This window comes from Scardinius erythrophthalmus (genome assembly GCF_964197995.2).
Source record: "Scardinius erythrophthalmus genome assembly, chromosome: 9".
Lineage (NCBI taxonomy): Eukaryota > Metazoa > Chordata > Actinopteri > Cypriniformes > Leuciscidae > Scardinius > Scardinius erythrophthalmus.
The window spans coordinates 18,484,265-18,499,436 of NC_138229.1; the positions used below are offsets into that span (position 1 = coordinate 18,484,265).

At 43.4% G+C, this 15,172-nt stretch overlaps 1 protein-coding gene across 1 annotated transcript; it reads right to left on the bottom strand.

The window, feature by feature from the left end:
• Positions 1 to 7,356: 7,356 nt before the first annotated feature.
• oprk1 (opioid receptor, kappa 1) lies at positions 7,357 to 11,076 on the bottom strand. Its single transcript, XM_081373960.1, has 4 exons — positions 10,947 to 11,076; positions 10,449 to 10,696; positions 9,389 to 9,741; positions 7,357 to 8,318 (listed from the first exon to the last, which is right to left on the bottom strand). The coding sequence occupies exons 2-4, from the start codon at positions 10,691 to 10,693 to the stop codon at positions 7,783 to 7,785; spliced, it is 1,134 nt and encodes a 377-aa protein (XP_081230086.1). The 5' UTR covers positions 10,694 to 10,696; positions 10,947 to 11,076; the 3' UTR covers positions 7,357 to 7,782.
• Between the last annotated feature and the right edge of the window lie 4,096 nt (positions 11,077 to 15,172).

Below are 15,172 nucleotides of genomic sequence, written 5' to 3' on the forward strand. Positions count from 1 at the left end.
GAACCCCGCCGGAGGTGGTACGAAAAAAAGTACCTGGAAGCAGATACAGTTACAACTTTCACACAGTGGAAAACCAAACAAAGGCGAGTCGAGTCGAGCCGAGCCGAGCTGGTAGCATACTGTGTAGTGGAAAAGCGCCATTATTGACATCTCCATCATGCTGCAAGGCTACCTCCCGATCCCGCAGGGTTTTTTTTAGCCGCCCATTCCCGCCCGCAGCAAAGTTCAAACCGCCCGCTCCCGCGAGATTTGCGTTGGGTCCCGCGGGACCCGGCGGGACTCAATCCCAATGCAGCCCTCTAGCCCACACATGTAGGGACCAAAGCTCCGGGCAAGGATGCCAGATCGAGCCGTTTGCCTGCGAGAGGAGATCCCTCCTCACCGGTATCGGCCACGGGGCGGTACTCGTCAACTGCATCAGGACTGGGAACCAGGCTTGGTTCGTCCATAATGGGGCGACGAGCAGTACCGGGCATTCGTTTTCCCTGATTCGCTCTAACACCTGGGGTAGAAGCGCGACAGGGGGAAACGCATAGAGCGGGCAGCGGGGCCAGACGCGGGCCAGCGCATCCCTGCTCTTGGAGAAAAATTCCCGACAGTGCGCGTTCTCTTGAGACGCAAATAGGTCTATTTTCGCTCTGCCAAATGTCTTCCACAGCAGTTCGACTGTCTGCGGGTGTAGAGACCATTCTCCTGCCGGAAGATTGTTCCTGGACAGTCTGTCCGGTCCCACATTCAGGTGGCCGGGCACATGCGCTGCTCTGAGCGAGCGCAGATTGTGTTGAGCCCAGACTAGGAGGCGTTCCGTCAGCCTGTGAAGGGCTCTGGATCTGATACCTCCTTGGTGATTTATATAAGCTACCACTGACATGTTGTCCGAGCGGACCAGGACGTGGTGCCCTCTTATGTGGGGACAAAAGCGCCTCAGCGCGTTGTCGACTGCCATCATTTCCAGGCAGTTTATGTGTAGAAGCTTTTCCCGCTCTGACCATTGGCCGAAGAACGGTCTGCCTTCTAGCAGCGCTCCCCATCCCGAGGTTGAGGCATCCGTAGACACCACCTTCACACTCGAGGAAGTCCCCAGGCTTACACCTGACCGGTACCAATCGGTCACTGACCAAGGTTTCAGAGCTGCGATGCATTTCTGATCGACCCTGAGGCGCGAGAGACCGGAGGTCCACGCTCCGCGCGGAACGCGCGGTTTTAACCAGTATTGCAGCGGGCGCATGCGAAGCAGACCCAGCTGAAGCACTGAAGATGCTGATGCCATGAGACCCAGCATTCTCTGAAACTTTTTGAGCGGGACTAAAGTGCCGTGGCGAAAAGTTTCTGTCATGCGCTGAACACTCAGCCTGCGCTGCGGTGACAGCTGTGCTGTCATAGACAGCGAGTCCAGTTCTGTACCCAGAAAAGATATTTTCTGACTGGGAGACAGCGAACTCTTTTCCCAATTGACTCTGAGACCTAAATTCTCGAGGTGATCGAGTAATATGGTCCTGTGTTCTATGAGCTCTGATTGTGATCGAGCTAGAACCAGCCAATCGTCCAAATAATTCAGTACTCGTATGCCCCGGAGTTTGAGGGGAACGAGTGCTGCATCCATGCACATCGTGAACACGCGAGGTGCCAGGGATAGGCCAAACGGCAGGACTGTGTACTGATATGCCTGGCCCTCGAAGGCGAATCTCAAAAATCGCCTGTGACGTGACGCTATTTGTATTTGAAAATAAGCGTCTTTCAGATCTATCGACATGAACCAGTCCCCTTGGCAAATTTGCGAGAGGATTTTCCTGGTCGTGAGCATTCTGAACCGTCGTTTCAGAAGTGCTCTGTTCAGTCGTCTTAGATCCAGAATGGGTCTGAGACCCCCGTCTTTTTTGGGTACCAGAAAATATCTGCTGTATATACCCCCTTCGCTCTGAGCCTGTGATAAGGGTTCTATAGCCCCTTTGCTCAGTAACTTCGCTATTTCGGCTCGAAGTAGGTGTGCAACCTCCTTTCCCACCGTGGTTTCGATTCGCGCCGCTTGGCGTTGCGGGCGTCGAATGAACTGTAGCGAATAGCCTCTTTCTATAATGTTCAGCACCCATTCTGATACCCCGGGAAGCTCTGTCCACGCTTTCGCGTGAGTAGCTAAGGGCAGAATGATATTCGGGCTCTGGTCGCGGCCTAGTGGCGGGCAGAGAGCACCGGTGTGCCGTAACATGAACGCCGCGCTTGCAGCGCATGAGACTGGGGGCGCACTGATCACAGCGGGCAGCCTGCCCGCGCTCAGTTCTCTTACAGCGGTGTGCTGGGAGAGAGCGAGCGGGGAGCGAGCGGGGTTTATTATGTCTGTAAGCGCATGAGGGCGCGTGACATCGGGCCCATTCAAAACGCTGAAAACACCGCCTGTTTGTGCAGACTGTATGTGCGTTGGTTTCGTTTTTACAGAAACCGTGAGACATGCAGTGTGTAGTGTTTGTGGGCACTGGGACATGGGCACAATCACTACATTTGGTGCACAATCGACATGAGTCGATTTTATTTGTGCGGGCCGTGTGTGGCGGGCCGTGTTTGTGTGTAGAAATGTGCACTGGGCAGTGGGCATTTTTATTACACTTATAACACCGTCGGCCGTGGCCGGAATACCAGAAAATACACTCTTTATGGGATTTATCTGGGTCGCCGTAAAAACGGCGTTTGTGTGCAGGCAAGCGGGCTGTGTTACCGACTTGTTTACTGCAGAATACACTGGAACAGTCGCAATTACTGGAACTGGACGAGCGAAAATTTTCGGTGGGAGTCCGGCCGCAGCGGGACTCGAACACCGTCGCTTTCCTAAGCTGGTTAGGAAGGCTTAGGGGCCTCGGGCTTTATCACAATCTTCGGCCGCGGCCCGCGCGGCGGGGGGCGGCGGCCGGTGGAGCGAGAGCGCGGCCTCTGATCCCGGGCCTGACGGCGCTGTGGAGCGACGGCAGCTGATGGTTGTGGCTGAGAGCTGCGAGCAGACGGCTGTTTAGAGCGACCTGCTGCGGAGCTTGAACGTTTGGGCAGGAAATGTTTCATTGCCTGCGATGTCTTCTGAACCTCAGCGAATCTGTCTGCGAAGTCCTTGACAGAAGATCCGAAGAGGCCAGCGGGGGAGACGGGGGCGTCGAGAAACGCGGAGCGCTCTGAGTCCGACATCTCCGAGAGCGTAAGCCACAAATGTCTCTCAGCCACGGTGATGGAGGCCATGTTTCGCCCTATGGCCTGCGCGGCGGATTTAGTAGCGCGAAGGGCGAGATCCGTCGCGCTTCTCAAATCCTGAAGGCTCACAGCTTCCGGTCCTTCCTCATCCATTTTTCGGAGAAGGTTGGCCTGGAAAACCTGGAGAATGGCCATAGAATGGAGCGCCGAAACAGCCTGCCCGGCGGCGGTGTAAGCGCGACCGTGCAAGGCTGACGTGGTACGGCAGGCTTTGGATGGCAGCGCCGTCTTAGCGCGCCGTCCAGCGGAGGGCGGGCAAAGATGGGCGGCTACCGCCTCCTCGACGGGAGGGAGAGAGTGGTACCCTTTTTCCTTGGCACCGTCAACTACGGAGAATGCCGCGGAGACGGGAGCACGCACTCTGGCTGAAAAAGGAGCGTTCCAAGACTTAGCTACCTCTTCGTGAAGCTCAGGAAGAAAGGGGGCTGGTCTTGAAGGCTGTGAAGTACGGTCCTTTTGCAGAAAACAGCCGTCGAGACGGTTGTGTGCAGGCGGCTGGGGCGTCGACCACTCAAGGCCGAGGCTCTCGACGGCCTGCTCGAGCAGACGCATAAGCTCCGCTTCAATGCTGGCTCTTTTCCCAGGGGGCCGGTGAGAAGAAGGTGCGAGGTCCGCGGAGCTCGACCAATCCTCACTGCCCGAAGCTAGGAGAGAGCAGCTGTCGTCCTCCTCACACACAGCTTCCTCGCAGTCCTCCATGGCGGAAGCGGCGGCAGACAGCGGCCGCTGACCGGCAGCGAGAGACTCGGGTGAAGCAGGCGGCGAAGCTAGCGGGCGCACCGGCGAGCTTTCGCGGGATGGAGGAGGTTCCGGGACCCGCTGAGCGCGCCGTTTTACGGCGCGGCAACGCAGCGGGCGAAGACGCAGTCTCGGAGAAAAATGCCCGGCGAGTCCGCAGAGTCACCATCGGCATAAGCTCGCAGTGAGGGCAGCCGCCGTCAGCGAGCGCGAGAGCTGCGTGATCCTCACCCAGGCAGGAAACACAGATGACATGGTGGTCCCCGTCGCTGAGTGGAGCTTGGCATGAGCCACAGAATGAACGAGGCATCTTGAAAAAGACGCTCGTGCTCTTTTAGAGAGAAAATGTGTGTCGCGGTGGCGAACACACACAGCAGTAAAAGGATATGTACGCCGGAAAGCGTGAGCAGGAACGGCGACTGAAGGCGGCGAGTTGTCGTCCAGCAGCTTCAGGTATGGCGCTAATCCCGCTAAGTGCTTCTCCAAACGGCGCGGCTTCCTCTCTGGATCCAGCGATGCGTAAGCTTCGCTTGAAGAGATAAAAAACTGGTCAAACCAGCCTCTCAAGGCTATATTTATAGTCGAGCCCCACCCTCTTTTGGCGGGACATGACGCTTTGGGCGCGAAGCGCCCACATTGGTCACGACGTCATGAGGGGCCTCTCTCGATAGGCTGGTGCAGTTGCCGCAGAGCAGCCAATGGGCGCGCGAGCTGTCTCGCCCTTGGCTGCAGGCTGCTGCAATGCGTTTTACATTATTGCAAAATTAAGGATAATTTTTGGCTTCAATATCTCGTGGAAAAGAGGTTTTCCCCTAGCGTAAGATATTACGCAGTACGAGAGAACCTCTCGTAAGAGAACTGTTAATTGGTTTACAGAAAGTTTCCTTACTATATACAGTAAATAACTGTGATAGATCTAATGGTAGTGTAAAATACCGTTAAATTTACAGTTTTTGGAAGTGAAAAAGACCAAGTCATTGTACGATTTACAGTGAAAAAAATGTAAATTGACATTCCCACAATTCCCTGCGTGACACTTCACATTTGATGTATTTTTGTTGAAATAACTACGTTTCTTCAAAGTTTTCTTAGATAGCATTTTAAGCTGTTATATGGTCATGTTAATGTGCCCCTCACGTCACATTTCACCTTTATTCTTTAGGGGTACATTATATGTATATGTATTAATAAAACAAAACCACATAATTGTACTAGACATGTGGGAAATTAATTTGGGAAAAAATAAATACTCTGAACCCTAAGCAGATTTACACAAACTGAGAAAGTCAAAAAGCGTTAGGTTGTGCCCCGCTCTCCCTAATTTTGTCATTTCAATTAACACACTAAACTTTCAAAATATATTTGTAATCACACACCTCACAGACTCCAAGGAAAGTAGTTTTAGCCTACATGTTCTAGAGCTGCTCTGACAAAACAGATTTTTCACAATCGCACAGATGAGCGACCTTGAAGCACTATGTTTTATCCATTAATGTCTACCATGGCAACGGCAACACCAAGAACTATTCAACCGAGTACTGAACGAACTCTGAAAAGTGTTAGTGCCCATAATCTGACAAGGTGCTGCTGACAGATCTGTAATAAAAATAAAAAATACTGTAATTTTCTGTTCTCCGATGACTACCATTTTTTCAAGGTTTGAACAAAGCATGAAGTAGTATATTGTACATGGACACTTTGCTATATATCTCTTTTGGTGTTCCATGAAAGAAAGAAAGTAAAAGAAATCAGTGTGAAAAACTAAAATCTATTATATTTATGAATAATTGATGTTTTATATTAATTCAATGACTTTTAATGACTATGATCAACTTACTGATGCTAAATCATATTTTTTTTTCTTTTTTTCCTTATAATTAAGCCTAGAAGCAGTATCCATTTATGTCAAACCCTCATCGTGATGTCATCCTCCTCTATGACTTATTTTTCATTTCAATGAAATCATTTTAAATGATTTCTCTTCTGTTCTCAATTTACTGACAAACATCAAAGGTGTGAAAAAAAAATGTGTCTTGCTGGTTGATTATTATGCTATACGATTCATAATAAGTTGCCATGGCAATACTGCCTTTGTTACGTGGTTACGCTTCTCTCATCTGGCTTTGTTGTCACATCATTCAACTGTGATGGATGAAAGCTCCATGATTTCAAATATTTATACCGCATTATATTGACATCTGAACACAACATGACTCATCTCAACACTGATTCTTACAGTTCAATTTAATGACAATATAATTTTCAGATACAGGTAATATTATACAAGCTAGGTACAACTGATTGCAAAGCAAAGCTCATTTCATTCGATTTCAAATGAATTCTTTTTAAAATTGCACATATTGAAACAAGAGGGAACAAACGAGAGGGAAACTTTCTAAGACATTCAAAATCTGCTGTTATATAGTAGTAGTACGAGCACATTACTAAAAGTACAATGGAACTTACAGAAGCTTCTTTCACTCTGCACTTCATTGTCCAATAAAGCATCTAAGATGACCAAAAACTTGCAATAATGTCATTTATATTGATTTACGAAAAACCAAAAGCATTACGTTTTTCAAAACAATTAATTCCTAATACTGTCGTGGCAATAGAGCACTGATGATGTCATAATATATCTTTTGATGAGTGAATATTCCAATAACAGACTTCTGCCTCCAGTCACACACACCCAAGGAACAAAACACTGAAAGATTACATTTTTAAGCCATCTTAGGCAGAATGTCCCTGCTCTCTGATAGTATGCATACACTGTATATAGAAATACTGAATTCAAATCAACGGTTACGTCAACAATATCAATGCAAAACAATGTGTAAGGCACCTGACACATTTGTTTGAATTGTTTTGCTTGAGACATTTTACTGCCACTCTGCCTTATCACATAAATGCTTTTTTATTTTATTTTAATCATAAGCTGTATTTACATAAACGTTACTCAAAGATTTCCACATTTTCATTGTCAAACATGCAATAGAGATGTACATCATTTCCCCCAGGTTCATAGAAAGGATAATACACTGTATTAAGCAAGAACAACCTGACTAAGTAGATTCAGTCCTTTAGGCGGTTGTTTTAAAGCCCTATGCCCCAAAAAACAGCTCAAAAATCCTTAGACTCCCAAGGCAACTTAGATACATAATCCTTTATCCACAATCATTCATAATCCTTTTCATACATAATCCTTCAATCTAAATCAAATACAGAGAATATAAAGCACATTTCAGACAGTGAGCAGTTCCGATAACACTAACTGCAATAGACTACATACATTTTTATTTTTCCGTTTATTTTTCCTGAGTCATAATTATGTGACACTGCTGAATCTGATTATTATTATACATTTTTTTTTTCTTTTTTTTTTTTGAAATAGAAAACCGGGCTGTTTTACAATCCAAAATAAACAATTAACAGAACAAACGGATGCAAACATAAAATTGTATCTACATTGTGTTGTATCATATCTACCCAAGAAAACCATATGTTTGAATTCAAATATAGTGGCTAGTAATATACTATATATAACATTACGCAATGACATTTTAACCATACAACATCTTTGGTCTATGGACATAAAAAAAAAAAAAGTTCTATGAATGAGGTGATACTGTAAAAATCGGAATATGGATGGACATACGAAACAAGACAATGATCAGTTTTTGCAAACTCTAGCAATAGTTATATTAAAACATAAAGGGCACAATCTCTTCCTCAGATGGCGGTGGTGATCTGTGTCAGTCCAAGGTCATTCGAGTCCTCTCGACCATGAAAGGTTGACAGCTCCACGGCTAGTCATACGGGTCGACCGTGGCCTCCGTCCCGTTTGGCCTCCGCTGGGCACGTGTGCTCACGAAGAGTGCTTCTGACCCGACTGACGCCGTGGCCGTCCCCCTTGGCCCGACCTCGGCAGCAGAAGTCCCTGAAGCACCGTTTGAAGTTCTCATCGAGGAAAGCGTACAGGATGGGGTTGAGACTGCTGTTGGTGTATCCAAGCGCCACACAGAAGAAGTAGGCGGCCATGACCGCTGTGGTCTCCGGCACTCCGTGCGCGAGAGCTTTGACCAAGATGAAGATGTGTATGGGCGTCCAGCACACCACAAACACAGCGACCACAACCAGCACCAGGCGGGTGATGCGTCTCAGGTTGCGGTCTTTTTCCCGCGAGCCCGACAGCAGGCGGACGCTTTTAAGGCGTAGGACCATGAGCGTGTAGCAGACAGTGATGATGAGGAGGGGAGCCACAAAGCCGAAGATGAAGACACAGATCTTCATTACTGTGTCCCAGTAGATATACGGGTCTGGAAACTGCAGAGCACACTCTGTCGTGCCTGCAGAAGAAATATAACAACACCGGTTAATTATTAATCAGAAGTGAAGACAGGTTAATCATCCATGCTATAATGAAGCCACGGTGGGAAGGAACAACAAATAGATTAGGGTAAAGCAGAGAACTGACAGTCCCATCATTTACTAGAGGACTTTTGTTTTGTTTTTTTGGATTTATTTTTGGTCCCACATCAACATTATTTTATAAAATGAATCTTAAAATTGGAAGGTATTTATGGATGCACCGATATTGAAATTATGACTGTTGAGTTGATCATTATTTTCATGTTATGGCCAATAACCAATAATTGCCAATATTAGAATTAAAAAAAAAAAATTATTAATACAAAATAAAACACTAGAATGTTTCAAAAAATATGGAAATTTAAGCATCACAACATGATAATGTACAGAATGGAAATATTCATTTTGAGATTCACTAAAGATAACTTTTAACAATGTTATTAAATTCTCAGTATTTTTAAAGATTAACATTAACGAGTGTTAGATGACTAGGGACTTACCCTAAATATCCAATATTGACACCTGAAAAAATTCTAATGTTGGCCGATAGCCGATACACTACTTTTTTTACTTTTTAAAGTTAGGGGTCTGTAAGATTTTTATTCATTTATATTTTTTTGAAAGAAATTGGTCATTTAATTCGGCAAGAATGCAAGAGATTAAAAGTAAATACATTATCATGTTACAAAAGATTTCTATACTTCTGAACTTTCTATTCATCAATGAATCCTGAAAAAAATACGTAGTACACGAAAATATTAAGCAGCACAACTGTTTTTAACATTGATAATAATAAGAAATGTTTCCAAATCAGCATATTAGAATGATTTCTGCAGAATCATGTGACAGAAAACTTGAGTACTGGCTTCTGAAAATTCAGCTTTGCCATCACAGGAATAAATTACATTTTCAAATATATTAAAATACAAAACTTATAATTGCTTTTTGCTGTATTTTAATCAAATAAATGCAGCCTGGGTGAGCAAGCATAATAGACTTATGAGAGACAGAAATGTCTTACAGTAGTGTTTATATCGTTCATCCCTACCATTGTTTGTCTGAGTGCTCCCAAGGACCATTGCAGGGATCCCAGCAGCCGAAGACAACACCCAGATGAGGATATTGATGATCTTAGCCTTCATCGGAGTCCGGAAGTCCAGGGCCTTGATGGGGTGGCAGACCGCCACATAGCGGTCCACGCTCATCATGGTCAAAGTGAAGATGCTAGTGAACATGTTGTAGTAGTCGATGGAGATGAAAACCTTACACACCACCTCACCAAACGGCCAGGAGTTCAGTAGGTAATCTGTGCTCTGGAAGGGCATGGTGGTGGTTACCAAGGCATCGGCAACAGCCAGGTTGAAGATGTAGATGTTGGTGGCGGTTTTCATTTTAGTGTATCTTTCAGGAAAATTTAATGAGCCGGAAAGTGTCAAAATTAATGAAACACAACCCATCAGTGTGATAAATTCATGCATGAGATTGCTTTCAGGTCGTATACTATACAAACTTGACAGCAAATTCCCAAATGATACGGAACATTTGTCTTTCAGTGGTTTGCCGGTTGTGTAAAGGCATTATATATCATTCACAGGTCAAGCCCATCTCATTTTTTCTGATTATATCTGCAGTGGAATAGCTTGTGCTGCGATTTATTATTCAACAAGCATGATCTGTGCAGTTTTGTCTCAAATGTTTTCTCCAAAATGAGTCTTTACTCAGCTGCATCTGAAGTGTCATATATATATCACAGCCTTGTTTTAGTATGATTTCTATCGTGTATACAGAATGTGGAGCAGACACAGACCCTGCTCAAAGCAGCATATATTTACTATATGTCAAGGTAATTTTGACTGCATTGTGCGTTTATATATTACTCCACCGGGGGGAGCAAAACTGCCGAATTCAACTTGAACCCTAAATGTTTTCCATAAAACAGATATTTCGTCCAACCAACCAATTGAAAACGTTTCAAATGACTGTTTAAAAATAAAGTATATCAACAGCTATTACATTTTTTTGGATAAATATTCTCAAAATGAGATTTAAAGGCCCCCATTTGATAATCAATGAAGGGCAGTACATCTTTGGACAATGGTATTTCTTACCTGATAATGACATACATCACAAGACAGTTTCCCACTAGTCCGACAACAAACACCACAGAGTACACGGCAGCGATGATCGGAATGATAGGGGACCTTGTTTCCTGCTCGTTCGTCCAGCTTTCATTCAGTGAATAGTTATCAATGTCCGAGACAGCAGACTGCCATGTGAAGTTGGGCAAACATTTCTCGGGGAGAGATAAGGGGCATTTGTCCTCCTTAAAAATCTGCACCACGTTGCTGTCCATCGTCTGTTGGTTTGCAAAATAAGATCAAATGTCGCTGGAAAAGTTCAGTTTCATGATAAAGATTATAAAACGGGTAGAATAATAAACAGAAATTAAAAAATAACTGACAGCTTTTTACAACATAATTATTTAATATGCATTTGTTAAAATATATACAGTAGGCTATGTATGCTGACAACTGATACTGTATTGCACTTGACACCTAAAATGTCTGTTGCACAGTTGGCAAAACACTCAAATATAACAGTCTTACCTTATTACAAACTGCAAACCGCTAATTTAATTTGAAAATCCCAATGTTTTAAAACAACAATGATGTCTGTGCGCAATGCGTTGATTTCTTTGCTCCTATTCAGTTGATGACTGACTGCCACCTTATGAGAGCAGCTGCCTCTGCCGCGCGTCCCGTATGACATCAGATCTCATGTGACGGTCTCCTTTAACCAGCTGTAGTGTCTCACTGCCACTCTTCGCCTATATCGGCGGAAATAAAGTTGTATTCAAAATGTCTTACGAATCTGAAAGTCTAAGACACTGCTACCGTTGAAGAAGTAGTTTTAGTGTTTTATGAGATGGCGCGCGCCAAACTTCATGTCTGGAGACATTTTACGCGCGCACTGACGCGTGAGAACTCAACCGGCGAGACTGCGGTTTATGTACAATATAGCAGTAAAGCCAATGAAGCGCTTCAGAGTATGTGGACATTAGCATTGCTTTAATTCAAAGAGACATATAAGATGGGGAAAATCGCATTAGTTTGTCAAAGAAGGATGTGCGTGATTGTGTGGGGCAGTGGAGGCGAGACGTAGCCTAAATACTGGATTAACGAGTGATGGCTTGTGGTCTTCTGAAATGAAGACAGGCAAGTCCATCTGTCTTGTTTTGTATAGCAATATAAAATTCACTTGCCTGTTCCATTTGATGTTTGAACGGTTTCTGGGTAGATACAAGAAATCAAGACTGTGTGTGTGTTTGTGTGTAGATATATTAGCCTGCTTATTTATATGTTTATAACAACATGCTTTGATTAAAGACAAATTACATCAAGTCATATTCCCACAAAATTATGTTTGACTTAGAAAAACACCTTCTATTCGAATAATCTGATAAGAAAAGCATCTGATCGTTGTAATGTTAATATGTTTGCATGAGCTCTGCAATTCAGCACTCTAGTCACATTTATTTATACAGCGGGGGAAATAAGTATTGAACACGTCATAATTTTTCTCAGTAAATATATTTCCAAAGGTGCTATTGACATGAAATTTTCACCAGATGTTGGTAACAACCCAAGTAAGCCATACATACAAAGAAACAAACAAAAATAAGTTCAGAAATTAAGTTATGTGTAATAATGTGAAATCACACAGGGAAAAAGTATTGAACACATGAAGAAAGGGAGGCGCAAAAAGGCACGGAAAGCCAAGACAACTGCTGAAAACTTACAGTAATTAAAAAGCAATCCAGCCCCCTGTCAGTGGAAATTAATAACAGCTGGTTCAGTCCCAAATGATGGCCTACAAAAAGGTCTCATTGCCAAGGTGTCACACAAGACACATCTCATGATGGGTAAAAGCAAAGAGCTGGCTCAAGACCTTCGCAACCTAATTGTTGCGAAACATAATGATGGCATTGGTTATAGGCGCCATTTAAGCTTCTGAATGGTCCAGTGAGCACTTTTGGGGCCATAATACGGAAGTGGAAAGACAATAATTTCACCATAAATTTGCCTCGACCAGTGCTCCTCGCAAGATTTCTGATAGAGGAGTGAAAAGAATAATCAGAAGAGTTGTCCAAGAGCCAACACCAAGTTGTATGGTGTTTTTAATGTGCACTGCCATTTCTCCTCCAAATATGGTGTGTATTATGGCATCCAAACAGTTCATTTTTGCTCTCATGTGACCACACTATATTCTCCCAGTATTGCACTGGCTTTTCCAAATGTTGTGCAGCAAACTTTAAATGAGCTTCAACATGCTTTTTTTTCAGTAATGGAGTCTTGCGTGGTGAGCGTGCATACAGGCCATGGCGGTGGAGTGCATTACTTACTGTTTTCTATGAGACAACAGTACCTGCTATCTGCAGGTCTTTTTGAAGCTCTCCACAAGTGATCCTTGGCTCTTGGACAACTCTTCTGATTATTCTTTTCACTCCTCTATCAAAAATCTTGCGAGGAGCACTGGTCGAGGCAAATTTATGGTGAAATTATTGTCTTTCCACTTCCGTATTATGGCCCCAAAAGTGCTCACTGGACCATTCAGAAGCTTAAATGGCGCCTATAACCAATGCTATCATTATGTTTTGCAACAATTAGGTTGCGAAGGTCTTAAGACAGCTCTTTGCTTTTACCCATCATGAGATGTGTCTTGTGTGACACCTTGGCAATGAGACCTTTTTGTAGGCCATCATTTGGGACTGAACCAGCTGTTATTAATTTCCACTGACAGGAGGCTGGATTGCTTTTTAATTACTGTAAGTTTTCAGCAGTTGTCTCGGCTTTCCATGCCTTTTTGCGCCTCCCTTTCTTCATGTGTTTAATACTTTCTCCCGGTATCATTTCACATTATTACACATAACTTAATTTCTGAACTTATTTTTGTTTGTTTCTTTGTATGTATGGCTTACTTGGGTTGTTACCATCATCTGGTGAACATTTCATGTCAATAGCACCTTTGGAAATATATTTACTGAGAAAAAAGATGACGTGTTCAATACTTATTTCCCCCGCTGTACGTCTTTGTACAAAAGTTTGCTTAAGCAGCTTTACAGAAAAACATTTTGTCAGCAGCTCTTCAGTATGTTCATGTTTTTACTTGCAGACTTCTGACCTTGACGAATTGAACAGGAGAAATCGAAATGAACCAGAGGAGATTTCCACGTAAAAGAAGATGGAGCTTCACATTACACCTCATGGACCAATGGTAGTACGAAGGTGTTTTTGTTAAGTTATGGGTAAGATTAGTTTAGGTTTAGGTTCAAATATATTGACCCGTCTAACTCTGCAAAATCAGTACGTGCTGCTGTCATGAATGGACATTATGGCAACACTATCAGCGCCAAAATGTATCTGCAGCAGTCAGGTGGTACATCAGTCACGTGGTACATCAGTCACGTGGTACAAGTCCAAGCTCTCAGAAAATTCAGTTTACAAGTTGGAATTACAAGTTCTACAAGGATGTGAATGCTTTTTACAAGCCGGAATCTTGTAATTATGGTAATTCCAACAGTGCATGCATCTATTACATTCGCCATGTTGTCAATATCATGTGACCCACAGCAACATCTGAGTCACTTCAAAATGAATACTGTAAGTTAAACCAATAATAATAATATAATAATAATAATAACCAACAATAATCATTTTTACAGTGCATAGTTTTTCACCTTCTGGATAATAGGGAAGTATGCTTATTTAGATGCAGCCTAGTTGAAGATTGAGAGGGTGTGTCATTTATTTGGTAATTAGTCCATCCATTTTCACTAGTTTCAGACACATTTGCAAAACTGTATGAACATCATCACCATTCCACAAACAAAGTGTGATCAGCCAGTTACAGCGTCTACCACATGATTTTTCACCTCCCCACAAAGCACAACATGTCCCTGAGTCAACATCTTTGTTGATCCTGGAACAAAATTTCAATAAACCAATCAGATTTGAGGGACAAGTTTACATTTTATGTCAAGATTTGTCTTACAACAAGGATTAGGATTATCATTTCCCTCTGATTTTAGGGAAAAGTTATGATTAGGGTTAGGTGTATCATGGTGATGATCAGAGGGCTGCTGGACAGTCATTTTAGAAAAATGGGTGCTTTATAGACTAGCCTACTTTATCTCATGTTTCATAATAATTTTTTTATTTTATTTTTTTATTGAAGGAGCACTGCCTCCCTTAAACCCCGTGGCAAAAAAAACCCTCCAATATGGTGGTCTGATTATCATGTTACATGATACTACTTTTACATTTTCCAAAATAGGCCATAAAACGCTCCTGAAGTTGAAAGGTTGAGAAGAAGCAATAGACTAATGCAGGCTTACTATGGAATATCATTCGGTTGCTATTACATTTGTCCATTCTAGATGGCAATTTTAGAAACAAAAATGGAATGAAGTGAAAAAAGAAAAAGGGCTCAGTAAAACCCAAATGCCGTCTTTTATGAAAGTATGTGTGCTTGTTTTTTTCCTCTATTAACAGCTTTGAGGGTCTGAGGGTCGACTGAGGGTCGACCACAGCAAGAGCTCTAATGGCACCCACTATTTACTCTTCAATATTGATTTTACTCATCTAACCATAGTCTTGTCATACAAGTAATGGACACAATAAACATCTAGTTCATCAGCATGACATTCTGTGAACGCAGATTCTTGTTTATTCTTTCTAGGCAAAAATAGGAGAACTTCACATGTTGCTAAGAGACAAAGGTAGGTGTTGTTTGTGTGGTAAGTTCCCTCCCTTGTACTTGTGCTTGTACAGTG

Coding starts and splice junctions, on each gene's coding strand:
- oprk1 (XM_081373960.1), bottom strand. CDS start 10,693: ATGGACAGCAACGTGGTGCAGATTTTTAAGGAGGACAAATGCCCCTTA. Junction 9,742..10,448: donor GTGATGTATGTCATTATCAG/GTAAGAAATACC, acceptor TTTTCCTGAAAG/ATACACTAAAATGAAAACCG. Junction 8,319..9,388: donor GAGCACTCAGACAAACAATG/GTAGGGATGAAC, acceptor TTTCTTCTGCAG/GCACGACAGAGTGTGCTCTG.